Raw genomic sequence first — 15,462 nt, 5'->3', positions numbered from 1 at the left:
TGGCCCACAGTTTTATAACTTACATACAGTCACTTGATTTTTTTAAAATTCCAAACAACTATTTTGCTAGCACATACTCCCTTCCAATGTTGATGGGTTTGATATTTGGCATTGTCCTAACACCAGCTTCTTGCAATTGTGATTTTGGAATCATTGAATCACAGAATGTTTTGTATTGAAAGGGACCTTAAAGATCTAGCTCCCTTAAACCCCCCCTGCCACAGGCCAAAACACCTTCTACTAAAAAAGATTGTTATAAATATTTATAAATACAAATATATCTATATTTAAAATACTTTCACTATAGGCATTTTGCTGTCTTGAAGCTTAAAGATGAGACTTTGAAAATATTACTGAATTATGTATATTACAAAAGGTGCAGAAGTAAACTGGGTTTGTGGTCTTTCCATTAGCTGCTCTTCTGCTGCCACATTAAAAATCTGCATGAAGTTCCATTGCCTCCTAACAGAGTATTTCTGCTGCATGGGAGCTTTATTTCCTCACATATATCAATGTATTTTTCAGTAGTAAAGATAATTGAAATGTAAGTTTATTTTAGAAATTATAGTATTTTTCTTTCTCATTGCACTGGTGAATCTTAAACCCTTTACTCTTTCACAGGTGTGTCTACATCAGCAGTTAAAGTTGCCTCTACCAGACTACCTTCCCCGAAAGGTTTGGTCGGGAATCCAACTCAGATCTTAGCACAGTTTCCCAAACAGCATCAGCAATCTCCCAAACAGCAGCTGCACCAAGTCCAGCAGGCCCAGCAGCAGCAGCCACAGCAGCAGCAGCTGGTGCCGTGTTCTGCAGCCCAGCAGCAGCCACAGCAGTCTCAGCTGCCAGCTGGCATCAAGCCCACCATTCAGATCAAACAGGAATCAGGTAGTTGGAGTTGATCTTGGGTCACATTGGTGAGGTCTGGCTGCAACTCAGGGAAGTAGGGCAGAATTCTGCCCTGAAATGTTTATGGGGGAGTGGTCATGAAGGTGTATGATTCTTGAGTACAGGATTTGGCTTCAAACATGAATATAAGTACATAGTGAAGGATGTTTTAATGTTTTCAAGTAACACTAATTAAAGAATTTGGTTCTTTCACTCTTCTTGTTTGGTTCAGGTATTACAGACCATGCTTTAGGTATATGTGTTTTTATCTTAGAGGCTGAGAGGTTTGTAAATAACTTCTAAAATAATGTGATTGGCAACCTGAAACACACCAGTTTTCTGAAGATCCAAGAGTTGTTCAACTGTATCACCTGGAAAAAGAAGTTACTCCATGTTTTAATTATTTTCTTTAGTCCAGAAATCAAAACGTACTTTTGAGGTACTTGTCAAAACAAATACAGTTAGATCAGGAAGTTAGACTGGATTCTCTTTGTGATATTGATTCATTCAGCTGACTTTGGGCAAGTCACATTATCTTTCTTTTTTGGCTTTTCTCTGCTTTAGCACACAGTTTTTATCTCAGCAAGAAGTAGTAAGAAATAAAGTTTGCAAAATTAACCAGTTCTCAAATAAGTGCTATAAAAGTGCAAAGTATTTTAATGTCTATTAATATAAAATCAGTATTTTATTTTAATTCTGTCAGTAAAATTCTTATTTTATATCACACTATTTAGATCAAACAATTAGATTAGACCATGGAATGAAAAAATAAACAGTCCTACTCCTTTGATAAAACCCCTAGTCCTTTGATAAAGCTACCTACTCCTGTCCTTTGATCAAACTACCTTTTGGATTATAGGACCATTGCTGAAGAAAATTAATAGCTGCTAATTAAGAGATAAAAAAGGCTTCCAGCCACTGAACAATATCAATGTGAACTTCATTTCCTCATCTTCTACAATGAATTTAGGCTCATTGTGCCTTTTAGTTAAAAGTTTCTTTGGATATACCATCCGATACCAATTCTTTCTGGAAGATGTGACTCAGTTTTCAGGGAGACTTCACTCTTTGGATGATACAGAGACTTCAAATTCTTTTTCAGTTTGGGGCTGACTTGCTCTGTACTGCTTTTATAGTCAAGTGTAGAGAGAAGAAAACCTCTCTGGAGGATGTTCCACATCTCAAATGGACAAGACTTTTCACCTAGGAATACTTGTGTACAAACCTAAATGCTTCATCTAGATGGGATTCATTCAGGCTCTATGTTCCATGGCATTTGGCCACCACAATGCCATGCATTTACCTCATCATGGAACAGATCATAAGATGCACATCTCCTGGATGTACTTTTGAACAGATGTTGTCAATCCACTGGTTTGCAACTGAGAAGTGAATCTCACAGAGGTACCATTCCCCAAAATAAAATGAAGAGAAAGGGAGCAGAATCCTGGAGGCATTAAGGTGCCCTCATCCTCCAGTCTTACTGATCTACTCGTAGCTTAAGCCAAATTTCTTTGTGGCTTTAAGATAACCAGGAAATCAAGGGGAAAGTGAGCAGTTTACTAAAAGTAACCTTCCCTAGCCAGTGTCATAGTTGCTTCCTTATAATCACTAATACTCCTTGTGCAGAAATGTTTTTTAATTTGTTCAGGATGGAAAAGTTTGTCTAGGCTTATGACACATTAGGATTTATAGACTGAATTGATGAAGAATTAACTTTGCTTCTAGATGGTTCATTGTATATGAACCTATTCAGTCTTGGTTGTAACCTGTTAGCTCCTGGGAAAGTTCTGGTTTTTTTGTATCATGTACCAGGAAAAATAAAAAATAACATCAACAAATCAGTGATGGAATGGACAGTGGAAGAAGCTAAGAACTGAAACAGGCACATGAAAGGCAAAGATGATGACTTTCTTCGTGTTGCAAAACAACCGAAACCCAACCAAAACTAAGCAAAAAAAAAAAAAACCTAAAAAATTAAATAATTTTTTTCATTATCAAGAATATATGGGCTCAGAATTGAAGCCTTGTGGGGCTACTTGCCCACTAGGCCTTGGTCTGAGAAAGCATTTCAGAAAGTAACTTATCGTGCCTGTATTTTAACAGTGACCTTTCTCCTTTCCTAGGTGTTAAAATAATCACTCAACAGGTGCAGCCCAGTAAAATCCTTCCCAAACCAGTTACAGCGACCTTGCCCAGCAGTAGCAATTCACCCATTATGGTGGTTAGCAGTAATGGGACTATCATGACAACTAAACTGGTCACTACTCCCACTGGTAAGTTATGGCTCTGAGAAGGGAAGGGAGGGTAAATCCAGACATACAGGTGATCAAGCATGGTTTCCTAGGGTTAAAAAAAGGCACTTACCTCTTCTGAACAGTGGGCACAACAGCACATTCACAATCCTGTTGTTATTTATTCTACATCAGGATTTTTCCACTGAGTGCTCTTTTATTCCACTGTTGGAATTGGTATAAAAATACCATTGTTCCTTCCCCACTGGGTTTATTTTAAAGGAAGTTTTTATGCAGTCTATACAGATACTTTGCACTTCTGTAGTACCTTATATGACATGATTTATACTGATTTAACTCAAGCAGACAGGTCAGCACCATTCCTGTTTTGCATGGATGGACTTCAAAAGAAATGTGACTTGCTCATAGTCCTGCAGTGAATTTATAAAAAGACCAGTAAATTAAAATTTAAGCTCCTGGTGTTTTTCTGAGCATCTGGTTGTATTTCTGTTTCTAATAAATAATAATGCAGACTGTTCTGATTGTAAACTTGCATGAGGAAAACTTAAAAGGCAGCTTTATCCTGGTTTTCAGAAAACTCTTCATTTCCTTATTTTTTTAGCATGGGCTGGGAATATTAGAACCATGAAATCGTTATGGTTGGAAAAGCCCTCTAAGATTATCAAGTCTGACCATTAGCCCAGCACCACCATGTTCACCACTAAAAACCTTGTTCCAAGTGCCACATCCACGTGGCTTTTGAATGCTTCCAGGGATGTTGATTCCACCACTTTCCTGTGCAGCTTGTTCCAATGTCTGACCACCCTGCCCATGAGCAATTTTTTCATGAACCTCTCCTGGTGCAACTTGAGGCCATCTCCTCATGTCCTTAGCATAAAACTAATGGTCAATACTCTGTTTATAACTTTTAAATTACTCCACAGATACATTTTTAAGTGCATTAGAAAAAACAAATATTTTGCTGTTCATGTAGTTGGTAAAATCTGTACTGTGCCCTCTTGGATGTGAACACATCTTTCTGGATGAAACAAACTGCTTTCCTCTTTGATTTTCAGCAATTAAGGGCACTATCTGCAGCATTACAAGCAAAATGGAATTTCAGTGTTTGTGTTGTTATTTTTGAACAAGTTTCTTTTGTGGACTCAGTTGTCTTTGTATTCAGAAAAGGACTAGTTCTAAAAACCAGCTTTTATACTATGTTGAGAGGTTTCTTTTGTGCTGCTGTATGCTAAGTCCATAAAATAGCATCATCATTGTAAATAATATTTTTTCTAAGAGTGTTACTTAAACTAATGATTGGTGGTTCTCTTTATAAGCAATCTGTCATATAGGAGAAGTGTCATTCCTGAGAGGAAGGGATGTGTTCTGGTCATGTCATCAGATGCCTGACTCCTGGGAGCAAGAGGCAAACCTACAGGCAGAATCTGCACATCTATTAAAAATTACAGTCTTACACACAAGGACATGAATTAAAATAAGGCAGTCATGGAACATTTGTTAAAATACACAGAAGACTGTTATATTCAATTTAAATTTAGTATATACTTGAATATTGCTCTGTGGATTTAAAAATTACTAGAAGAGTTTTAAAGGGTGGTAGTAGATTGCAGGCTGGGATATCTTCAAATAAATCTGACACTTTTCTCCTAAACTAACATATTTTTCCACAAACATTAGTAGAGGATTGTGTTGTAATAGTGAACTTTTTTTTTCTCTCTCATTAAAACAGGAACTCAAGCAACTTATACACGGCCAACAGTGAGCCCCTCTCTGGGAGCTCGGATGGCTGGAACTCCAGGGGCTGCTACTTATGTGAAAACTACAAGTGGCAGCATCATTACTGTAGTACCAAAATCCCTGGCTACTCTAGGAGGAAAGATCATCAGCAGTAATATTGTTTCTGGTAGGCATATGAGTACTGTTGTTACTTGTAAGGCTTTTATTTCAAAAGTAACTTCGGGCTTGATCAAATTGTTCAGGGCTTTTCTGTGGGTTGCATGCTCGAATAGTTATTAGAACCTTTATTGGAGAATTCAGAAGGAAAATAGCTGAGCATGAAGAAGAAGGTAAAAGGTAGAAGTTTGAAGGTGGAGTGTTCTTAAGGATTGTGGTAGTTCTTGTGTTTAAGAAGGAAACAGCAAATGTGAAGGAAAACTGGGAGGAAAGAAAATGTGGGGTGGGAACTAGTATGTTGTACATACAGAGGACAGAAAGATCAGAAAACACATTGGCCCAAATTCAAAACATTTAATAATCTCAGTGCTGCCTTTCTCTGTTCCACTGCATATCCAAAAGACCAGAATAAAAATGGACTGTGTATGTTAAATTCAGCCTTGCAGTCTCCACCTTACTTTGCTATTTTGCCAGTGGCAGTCTGTCTTTCCTTTAGGCCATGTTCTGCCTTAAGCTTTCCCTCCCAGCTTTATGCAGACAGTGCTGGTTGTCTTTGTTAGTCTGCTGGTTAGCCATTGGTCTCCTGCTGGTTATGTGCTTGTACAGGTTTCCCAGAGAGGCTGTGGCTGCCCCAACCCTGGAAATGTTCAAGGCCAGGTTGGATGGAGACTGGAGCAGTGGTGTAGTGAAAAATGTCCCTGCCCTTGACAGGGGTGGAACTGGATGAGCTTCTAGGTCCCTTCCAACCCAAAACATTTGGTGGTTCCATCATCTCTGAAGATAAGGTTTCTTTAGGACCAGGACCAAGCACACTGATGCCAGTGGCAATTTCTTGTATATGTTTAGGACTTTGTTTAGCAAAGACATGGCATGGCACCAGCCAGCTCCAGTCACTGCAAGGTGCTGCGCAAGCCATCCAGTAAATGCACTCTTGGCCTGTAATCTGGTAGAGCAGTTTTACAGGTTTTGATTTCCACAGAATTATATTTAGTGATGATACAGCATCTTCTTTGGCAACAAGTAACTTTTTTTAGCCTGTTGTGGGTATGGTGAATTATTAAGACAATTTCTTATATCATACACTTGTAATGAATTATACACAAGTGGAAGTATTCTCCTGAGCAGCAGCTAATATGGGGAAACCTGTGAGTGATCCTGATAAGAATAATAAGAACACAAGTTTGGAAATCATGCCTGCTTTTGTTTTTTTGTTTGCTTAATTGTTTTTACTAAGGGAGGAATCCTTTAGATGCCTCTGAAGTCAGTAGGATTAAATAAATCATAATCTTGTCTCAGCATGTCTTCCTTTCCCAGAATTGGTAGAATTGTTAATCTGAAATAGGTTGTGAAGAATCTACAGGCATGACTAGTGAGTAGTCGTAGTAGAGGTAGTAAAGGGAATCCTTGGGTTTGCAGCTCTGTTGTGACTGAATGGTGCTTTCCTCTGGAGAAAGGAGAAATTGTTGATAAAAAGCTGTCTGAGTAGCTACTGCAATGGCAGTGTGATAGCACTGATGACTGATTCCAGTGTATGGACTTCTGTGGACTGTGGAAGGCTGACCAGAATTACCTGTCAGTGCAGGTAACTAAAAACCTGATAAAGGGAATGGAACTAATTCAATACTAACATAGGAACAGAAATAGCCGGGTCAGCTCTTCAAAAAACAAACAAACCCACAGAAAAAATCCCCAAAACAAGACAAAAAAACCCCAAAACAACTAACTGGAGATACATCCTTGGTACATAGATTCTTCTGCAGAGGTCATCTGTAGAAGAGTATTTGTCTGTACAAATAGGAGCTTGAGTTGAGTATTAATGATGTCCTTGTCCCACCCTAACTCCAGCCTTTGAAAAGTTCTACATGTTTGCCTGAGAAAGCTGTGTTAGTCTGCTCTGTAACTTGTGAGAAGGGGTTGCCTGTGCTAATGTAAAATACATTCTGTTCCCCTGGGCACACCTGTTTTTACTGTAGGTGAAAGATTTGTTGAGTTGGCATGTAATCATTCAATGCTGAGTTGGGTAACATGAATTCCCACTCCAGATGCTACTGGTTTCTTGATGTGCTGTCAGATTTAAATACAATGATTCCTCTATAGCTCACTAGCTTCTGTGGTGGAAGGAAACACACAAAATGTGATAAACTGCACATTATTTTGTTTCCCACAAAAATTTAGGAACTACGACCAAAATCACTACAATTCCAATGACATCGAAACCCAATGTGATTGTTGTGCAAAAAACTACTGGGAAAGGAACTACAATTCAAGGGCTTCCAGGCAAAAATGTTGTCACAACACTGCTGAATGCTGGGGTAAGTAATTGTTTCAAGTCTCAGATTGAGAGCCTGGTGACAAGCTGTGTGGTGGCTGCTGCTTGTCCTCCATTCTGCTAAAGGCTCAATTAAAAGCAAACTGTGCATGAGCTCCTTAACAGATCTGGCATGCCTTGATGTCAGGGATCTTTAAAAACTGACTGTGGTTTGCAGAACATGCTTAAAGCAAACTGGAGATGTTTTCAAAGATAAAGGAAAATATAAATTTTAGAACTTTTTTTCCCATGGATAATGATTTTGTATTGCTGAAGCAATTAAGTAGATGAAAATTACTAGAATAATTTAGCCTGTTTGCTCCAGTGAGAACCAGGGTCCTGTGTTAATAACTTGCATCTCCAGCCATTTTTCATTTGGGTATAAAGGGCAGAAATAAACTGTGTCCCTGCAGTAGGGGAACCACTTTCAGTTAATGTGGTGTGTAACATTGCATCCTGTGCTCTGGGTACTGCATAGTGGTGAATTATTTTTTGGGTAACCTGAGGTATACCTAAGAATAAAATCAAGTTTCTGGCATCAACTGAGCTTATCTGTAAGCACTAGTAAATAAAAATTATCAATGTTCCTAGATAAAACTGAGAGATTTAATGCCTTATTCCTGTAAAATTTAAAAGGCTGCTTGAGTAGCAGAACTGCTGAAAGATTTTTTTAAAATATTTCATGATTTTTTTTTTTAAGTTTTGAACTTCCCTAGTTTTAGAATTAAAGGTATATTTGCAGACAAGTGGAAATATTATAATGTTACACAATAGTAGCTACAAAATGGGATGGTATTTTTTAAACAAGTATGGTTTGGGGGATTTCCAGCTATTTCATGGATATTGGTAGGACCTGGCTACTACTGTGCTACTTACTTGGTTTGCTGCTGTGCAGAGCTTAAAAAAATCACGCTCAATGTCTTTGCACTTCTTAAGCTATCAGGAGTCTAGTCAGATGTAAACACTATTCTGTAGTCAAATGATTCCTGTGAACCTGGATTTTTTAATGAACTTTTAATTGAAAAAACGTCCATACATAATTAATGTCTTGGTCTTGAAGACAATGCAAAAAATGTATATTTAAATTATTTTTTTAGCATCTCTATTTAAATAATATTTTAGAATCCCAGTTCAAGTTTTGTAGATGTCTTGCCAAAGTTAGTGTTAACAGAAATTGGTGGTCTTAAAAAAACATTTGTGAAGGATTTGAAGAAAGTTCCAGTTTTAAAAACTTCATGTCTTTTAGTTACTTCTTTTTATTCACTCCTTCAGAGCTGCTTGAAAGATAAGGTAATGGAAAAGTGGATTTTGGTAGCTTTTTCCACTGAAACCTGTAGGTTTTTTTGTTCTTGGTCATCTAATGTATTTTCTATCAAATAAATGTAGTTGCAGCAGCAGATTTATTTCATGGTACACACACTCACATATAACTATATTTTTTGGAAAATTGGGTCTCACTGAACAATTCCATTAAGTTAATCTGTAAACTTTGACTTCTCTACAGGGGGAGAAAACTATTCAGGCAGTGCCAGCAGGAGCAAAACCTGCTATCATCACTGCCACAAGACCCATCACAAAAATGATTGTTACACAGCCAAAAGGAATAGGGTCCACGGTCCAGCCAGCCACCAAAATCATCCCAACTAAAATTGTTTATGGTCAACAAGGGAAAACACAGGTACAGTGAGGACCCCTTTCTGTTTTGGAATGTACCCCTAAATTTTAATGGGAAGTAAATAATTTTTCAATGTGTTTCCTCATTTGTTCCAGGTTTAATATATATCTGTGGGGAATGAGACTTAGTGGTGTAATGAGGTGGCCTCGATCCTGATTTCTCAAGCACAATATCTGCATTTGTTAGCTTTTTGTGAAGGCCTAGAGCAACCCATAAGGATTTACTAAGACTTTTCTGGAGCTGAAACTGTCTGGCCATGGCTCCAGATACTTGTTTACATCTTAGACCATTAGAAATAAACATGCAGAATCTGGACATAGGTCATTCATCAAATCTGAGGTTTTATTGAAGTTTATTTTCTGCTTAATACCTGTTCTGGCTGTCCCTGCAACCTTGTGTAGTTGGTGGGGCTGTATACAGAGAATCTGGCTTATTTCTGGATGCTTTCAGTTTCAGCTTTTTCTCTGGCTGCACTTAGTATTTGAAAGAACTAAGCTTTTATGAGATGTAACATTTTGTGTGTTTTGGTTGTTCAAGACTGTATTTATTGTGGAAGTGCTTGTCCTTATCAGTGCAGTGCATGTTCCAGCTCACTTGCATAGCTTTCTCTTATCACACTAGTTTTATCTAGTCCTGAAAAATAACTGTTTAGCAGTTTATTGGGTTAAACACTTCAAATTAGTGAGTGAGAAGTACATTCTTGTGCATTGCCATTTACTTGGACTTTTTGTTTAATAATCAAAGTTGCTGAATTTAGAGGTAGACTTTCTAAGTAAAATATTAATATTATGTAGGTGGTGTACATAGATCTGAGTGATACCCTGTACTCTGATTTCTCAGATCTGTTTTCTTGAGTGCTTTTACTATAAACAAAATTTACCTTTCTAATTAGGTCCTCATAAAACCAAAGCCAGTGACATTTCAAGCAACAGTTGTGAGTGAACAAACCAGACAGCTGGTGACTGAAACGTTACAGCAGGCTTCAAGGGTAGCAGAGACAGGAAACTCATCTCTCCCAGAAGTGAAAGAAGAACCACAAACCTACACTGACAGTAGTTCTTCTTCTACAGAGTCTTCCCAGAGCTCTCAAGGTCTGTGTTGGTGTCACATAATGTCTGAGTGGACTGTCTTCCAAGCATGCCAGCTTGCTCCAGAGAGCTCCATGTGTCTCCTTTTAGCACAGGTTTCACCCCATGTGTTTGCAGTGAAGCACCCTTGTTCCCATACTTTTATATTTTTCTTTCTTTTGAGCTACTTACTATGCTTTCAATAATCCTGAAAAGTGGTGATAAAGTTGTCTTGCTGGGCTCCAACTTGCTGTTAGAATGCAATCTGTTCCCTCTTCCTGCAGAGTCTGCCAGAGATAGGCAGGGTAGCAAGTTATGGAGGTTATTTTGGCAGTCCACGCTCTGCCATTGCCTTTCCAGATTGTATTGAAGCAATACAATCTCTCTGCTGCATGTCTGAAAGATGCCATGGGACCAGCACAGATCTTGGTCCTTTTATAGATGTGTACATGCATCAGGACATACATCAGACGTGCAGTCCTGATGGGAATTCTGCCCTGGCTTCAAGCCATGATACAGATGCAGCTCTTTATGTGTAAGAGGAGCACTAAATAATAGGGCATAAACAAAATCCAACCTGTGTTTGGGAGGGACCATGGTATGCATCAGTACAGCAAATTAAAGCAAGTTTCTCAGTGAAACCTTTGTACCTTTTCTATATAATTTTGTAACTGTTGGTCTATGTGGCCATCTAAGTAAGTTTTAAAAAAGTTCTGAAGATTCAACCGACTTACCAAAATTTAGGTGCTGTTAGTTCAGAATGCTGAATACATGCTGATCACCTGAACTGCTAAAACCTTCTGGAAAAAAAGTTCAATCCAAGGCAAATTCTACATACATAGAAACTTGCTTGATTTTCCAAACAAAATCTTTTACAAAAAACTAAGATACAGAACTTTTGTTTTTTTGCTGGAAAACTGTCCATAACATCAACAGTGGTTTACTTCAAGAATCAATTGAAATAGAAACTAAAGTGTTGCAAAATGAGAGTATGCATCCTTGGCAATGTTCAAAACTAATAAGTAATGAGAAATTTGGTATAATTTTGAATTATCACCTTGCTTTATAGCAAGAAGTTGGATGAAAGCCCTCCAGCCCAAAATGGTTTTATGATGACTTGAATTGGCACAGGTTGCCCAGAGAGGCTGTGGCTGCCTCGTCCCTGAAAGTTTCCACGGCCAGGTCAGACATGGCTTGGAGCAACCAGGTCTAGTGAAAGGTGTCCCTGCCTTTGGCAGGGGGTTGGAATGAGATGAGCTTTCAGGTTTCTTCCAACCCAAACCATTCCATGATTTTATGATGTGCCTTTGTTTTTTTTGCAAACAGATTCTCAGCCTGTAGTCCATGTGATTGCTTCAAGAAGTCAAGATTGGTCAGAACATGAAATTCCTGTGGATACAAACCCTACAATAATTTACCAGGATGTATCCAGTGAATCTCAGTCAGCTACTTCCACAATAAAAGCTTTGCTGGAACTTCAGCAGACAACAGGTCTGAAAACCCATGAAATTGTTTAGGATAACTTCAGAGATGATTTTTTGCTTAAGCAGGCTTTTGTAATAAGTTTTGTAATTGAAAAGCACTTATCTTGAATCAACTTGATTTCTTCTTTTTTATCCTGTATCAGTTTGTTTGCATCTATAGTGTTCATTATATTTAATTAAACTAGTACATTTATATTGTAGGTTTATTTTATTATGAAAATTTATATATTAGAGGTTGATTTTGTGCTTTGCCTTTCTTAAAGCAGTGAAGGAAAAGTTGGAATCAAAGCCAAGGCAGCCTACCATTGACTTGAGCCAAATGGCTGTTCCAATCCAGATGACTCAAGAAAAGAGGCATTCTCCAGAAAGTCCTTCAATTGCTGTTGTAGAGTCAGAACTAGTGGCTGAATATATCACAACTGGTAAGTATCTAAGGTTAGTGTGAGGGTGGCTTTGCAGTTGAAGTCTGAGGACTTAATTTTGGAGTTTTCTTACAATAGGTTTTACTTTTGTGTTTTTGCTGTAATTTTCTGTAGAGGAAATGAGTATTTTCTTCCACTCCTGAGACCCTATGCAGGGAACAGAGATTGCATCCGTCATGCTGGGCCATAAGGGGAAATGTTTCTAACTGAAACAGAGTGGTTGCTTCAGGATAGCCCACTAAAGTAGATTTTCCATTCCCTGGATGTAGAAGACAGACTGTCCCACCACCCTTAAAGGAAAATGTGCAGTAAGAAGAAAGTAGAAAATGAAGCTAGAGGAACCATAGCCTAGTTTTTGTATTTACTGAAAGGAGTCAGACATTGAGTTTGTTAAAACCCATTTAGTCCCGAGTTAAAGCCAAGTGTGCATTTAGCATGGTAATGTAGCCCCAGTTTCTTAATTTTCTAGAAAGCCTTGAACTAATAAATATGCCCTTCTAAATATATAAGTTACTTAAATTCATCTCTTTAAATTCTTGACTCCTATTTGGACATCCATTTTGTGTAAGTCCTTTCTCTTGTCTCTCTCATGTTCCCTACAACCCCAGAACTCTAGCTATGAGACACTTACATGAAAGGATCAGATTACCTGTTTTCCATTTTCATTTCTTAAACCCATATTGTTGGTCTCTGTATTATTTGGAAAATGAAAGCAAAAACATGTTGGAAGTCTACATTGGAAAAGAGAAATAAAACTTAATTCTATTAAACTGTATTACTGTATATCTGTAGAGCCACGATTTTAGTGCTAAATGTCTAATCTGATATTTTCATTTTGTTCTCTACCTACTTTCCTTACTCCCATCCCTTGAATGGCCTGAATTTAAGTTGTGTGAAATCTGGGCTGAGGGGATGTTATTATTTTTCTTTTAAATAGCACTTAACTGTATCTGGCTTCAGTTTCAAATATTTGAATCATGGTCCCTTGGATCTCCTTTAGAACAAACTCCAAAGTATAATAAATGGTGTTAAAGTGCTTTCCAATTAGCAGTCAAATATCTTCACTGACACAGATATTGTGCATTGAGCTTCTATTCAAGGTTCCAGTTTTTGATGGGTCTTGCTGTGAAAGTTGATGTACAAGAGGGCCTTTTGCAGGGAGGATGGAAAATTACAGTCTGTGTCTTTGTAGACTTCAGTACTTTTCTTTTTTCTTAGAAACCATACAAAGTGCAATGGCTAAAAATTTCCTGGAGATACGGAGATACTATTTTAAATATTGGGATTTCTGTAAACGTTGATTTGAAATGTGGGAATCTTCCAGAGAAGTGCAGACTCCTATGGGCTGGCAGCAGCATGTTCTGCTGCAGCACTAAACTGGTTATTTTGCACTTAGATTTTTGTCCCTTCCCCCAGTTTCTCTGAACATTGCCAAGAAATGCAAGTAACTGAGTTTCTTTTTGGTTTGAGTCGTGATTCTCTGAATTTATCAGTAACCCACATAGCTATATTTTCTGCTAAAAATTCAGTAGGAAGATTGTAAAGAATCTATAGTCTGCTGTGAAATGTCCTGCATGTGCCTAGACCAAAGGATTTGGGAGCTGGGATTCAGAATGTGCTTCCTCATGAGATGAAGGGAGCAATTCACACATCTTAGTGTCACCATTTTTTGTCTGTCTGCAGACTCAGGAAGACAACACTGTATTGGTTCACATTCGGAAGAATATCTACACAACCATATAGGTTAGAAACTTTATTTTTAAATTAAGTTTTCAATTGTGTAGGAATTGTTGGGAGATATCCAGGATAAATCTGGCACAGCATGCAGGCCAGTATTGATGTAAACCAACTTTCTTGGAGTGAGAAAATGAAATTACCATATTAATTCAAAATTTGACCTTTCTTTAAAAAAGAAAGAAGACCTTTCAGGAAGGTCACTAGAAACTTTTTAATTTTAAGTTATGTTACAACTGAATTTAAACTTTGCTTGTTCTCCTTCAGTGATTAAATACTTTGTAACTAAGAAATGAAGTTACACAAATATTTGCATGTTAGTATGGACAGACATAAAGAGAGTTGGATTCATATCTTATCAGTGACTGGAATATAAAACTTTTTTGTTTTTTTGTTCCCTGAGCAGCACATGATTTTTCTATCAATCCACTGTTTAATTATAGGCCTATCACAATAGCTCTGTAACTCAAGCTTGATCTGTTCTCAAAAGTGACATAGACCCATAACAAGGTGTACATTTTTTGATCTATCATTTCTGATCAGCCTCATTTGCTTTAATAAAACCCAAACATTTTCTAATCTATCTTATTTTGCTAATCCAATCTTGCTAATCTTCCAAATTTAGTTTATGCTCTGGGGAGTATTATGTGCAGTTCATCAGTGGTAGAAACCTGGTGAGCAAGGCTTGCTGTTCTTAATTGCAGTCATATGTGGCTGTGCTTTTAACAGTGTAAAAACCACATAATAACTTGTGTTCTACAGCAATATTCTAGTGCTGTATAAAGAACCTAGCTGAACATCAAGTATAAACTCTGCTTGCAAAATTGATGTATTGGGAAAGGGTGGCCAGAGGAGGTTTGGACCAAGTGTAGTTAGGAAAGGAGACAAAAGCAAAACCTCAGAGTTGCTACCTTAAAAGGTTTCTCAGAATAGATCATGAAGGTTGACACTAGCACACAGTGAAAGACATTTTCCATGCTTAGATCTTTTTCACTCATGTATGCTTTCAGTTGAAGCTTAACTGCAAAGCAGACAGTTGAAGTTCCTGCAGTTAGTTCTGGAGAAGTGCCACTGACCTCTTTACTTGCAGTCAGTCATCGGTCCCAGCCCCACCAGTCATCTCAGCCCCAGAGGACTCTGGTGCAGCACGTGGCTCAGTCCCAGACAGCAACGCAGACTTCTGTTGTGGTGAAATCTATTCCTGCATCCTCCACTGGCGCCATTACCCATATCATGCAGCAGGTTGGATCCTTTCTTTTCCCAGAAGGTTATAAACAGCAGTAGGTCATATAAATTGCATAGGACCAGGGCTTATTCTGAATGTATGTATCATGGTGCTGCCACCTAAGATGGTCAGCATACAGGAAAAGAAATTCTTTTAATAGCACTTCAGTAGCCAAAGGAGAGGAGGTTTAGATTAAATATTAGAAATAAATTCTTTTCTAGGGTTAGTGAGACACTGGCATGGGCTGCTTAGGGAAATGGTGGATGTGGCATCCCTGGAAGTGTTCAGGGCCAGGTTGGACAGGACTTGGAGCAACCTGGTCTAGTGGAAGGTGTCCCTGCCCGTGGGCAGGGATGTTGGACTAGATGGTCATTAAGGTCTTTTCCAAGCCAAGCCATTCTGTGATTGTGTTTTCATGGTGAGGGTGGTTGCAGTATTGCAGTGGCCTGACCTCATTAGGTTATATTGATTGTAGTGCAGCGGGAAGAGGGCTGAAATGGAATCTGGTCAGTAC

At 38.2% G+C, this 15,462-nt stretch overlaps 1 protein-coding gene across 12 annotated transcripts in view; it reads left to right on the top strand.

Moving 5' to 3' along the window:
• The window catches only part of EMSY (EMSY transcriptional repressor, BRCA2 interacting), a 42,202-nt gene that overhangs the window by 20,794 nt on the left and 5,946 nt on the right, over positions 1-15,462 (top strand). For 6 of the 12 annotated variants that reach the window (XM_064726197.1, XM_064726131.1, XM_064726216.1 and 3 more), the window contains 10 exons: positions 622-885; positions 3,012-3,161; positions 4,870-5,043; positions 7,209-7,345; positions 8,846-9,019; positions 9,909-10,107; positions 11,410-11,574; positions 11,831-11,989; positions 13,673-13,732; positions 14,814-14,965. In XM_064726197.1, coding sequence (XP_064582267.1) covers positions 622-885; positions 3,012-3,161; positions 4,870-5,043; positions 7,209-7,345; positions 8,846-9,019; positions 9,909-10,107; positions 11,410-11,574; positions 11,831-11,989; positions 13,673-13,732; positions 14,814-14,965 — 1,634 coding nt within the window. The remainder of the gene's footprint in view (positions 1-621; positions 886-3,011; positions 3,162-4,869; positions 5,044-7,208; positions 7,346-8,845; positions 9,020-9,908; positions 10,108-11,409; positions 11,575-11,830; positions 11,990-13,672; positions 13,733-14,813; positions 14,966-15,462) is intronic. The other 6 variants (XM_064726223.1, XM_064726187.1, XM_064726157.1 and 3 more) reach the window with 4 other exon arrangements.

The sequence above is a fragment of the Zonotrichia leucophrys genome, chromosome 1, assembly GCF_028769735.1.
Source record: "Zonotrichia leucophrys gambelii isolate GWCS_2022_RI chromosome 1, RI_Zleu_2.0, whole genome shotgun sequence".
Classification (NCBI taxonomy): domain Eukaryota; kingdom Metazoa; phylum Chordata; class Aves; order Passeriformes; family Passerellidae; genus Zonotrichia; species Zonotrichia leucophrys.
Note: the sequence above shows the minus strand (reverse complement) of the source record. Positions and strands in the feature narration are given on the sequence as shown.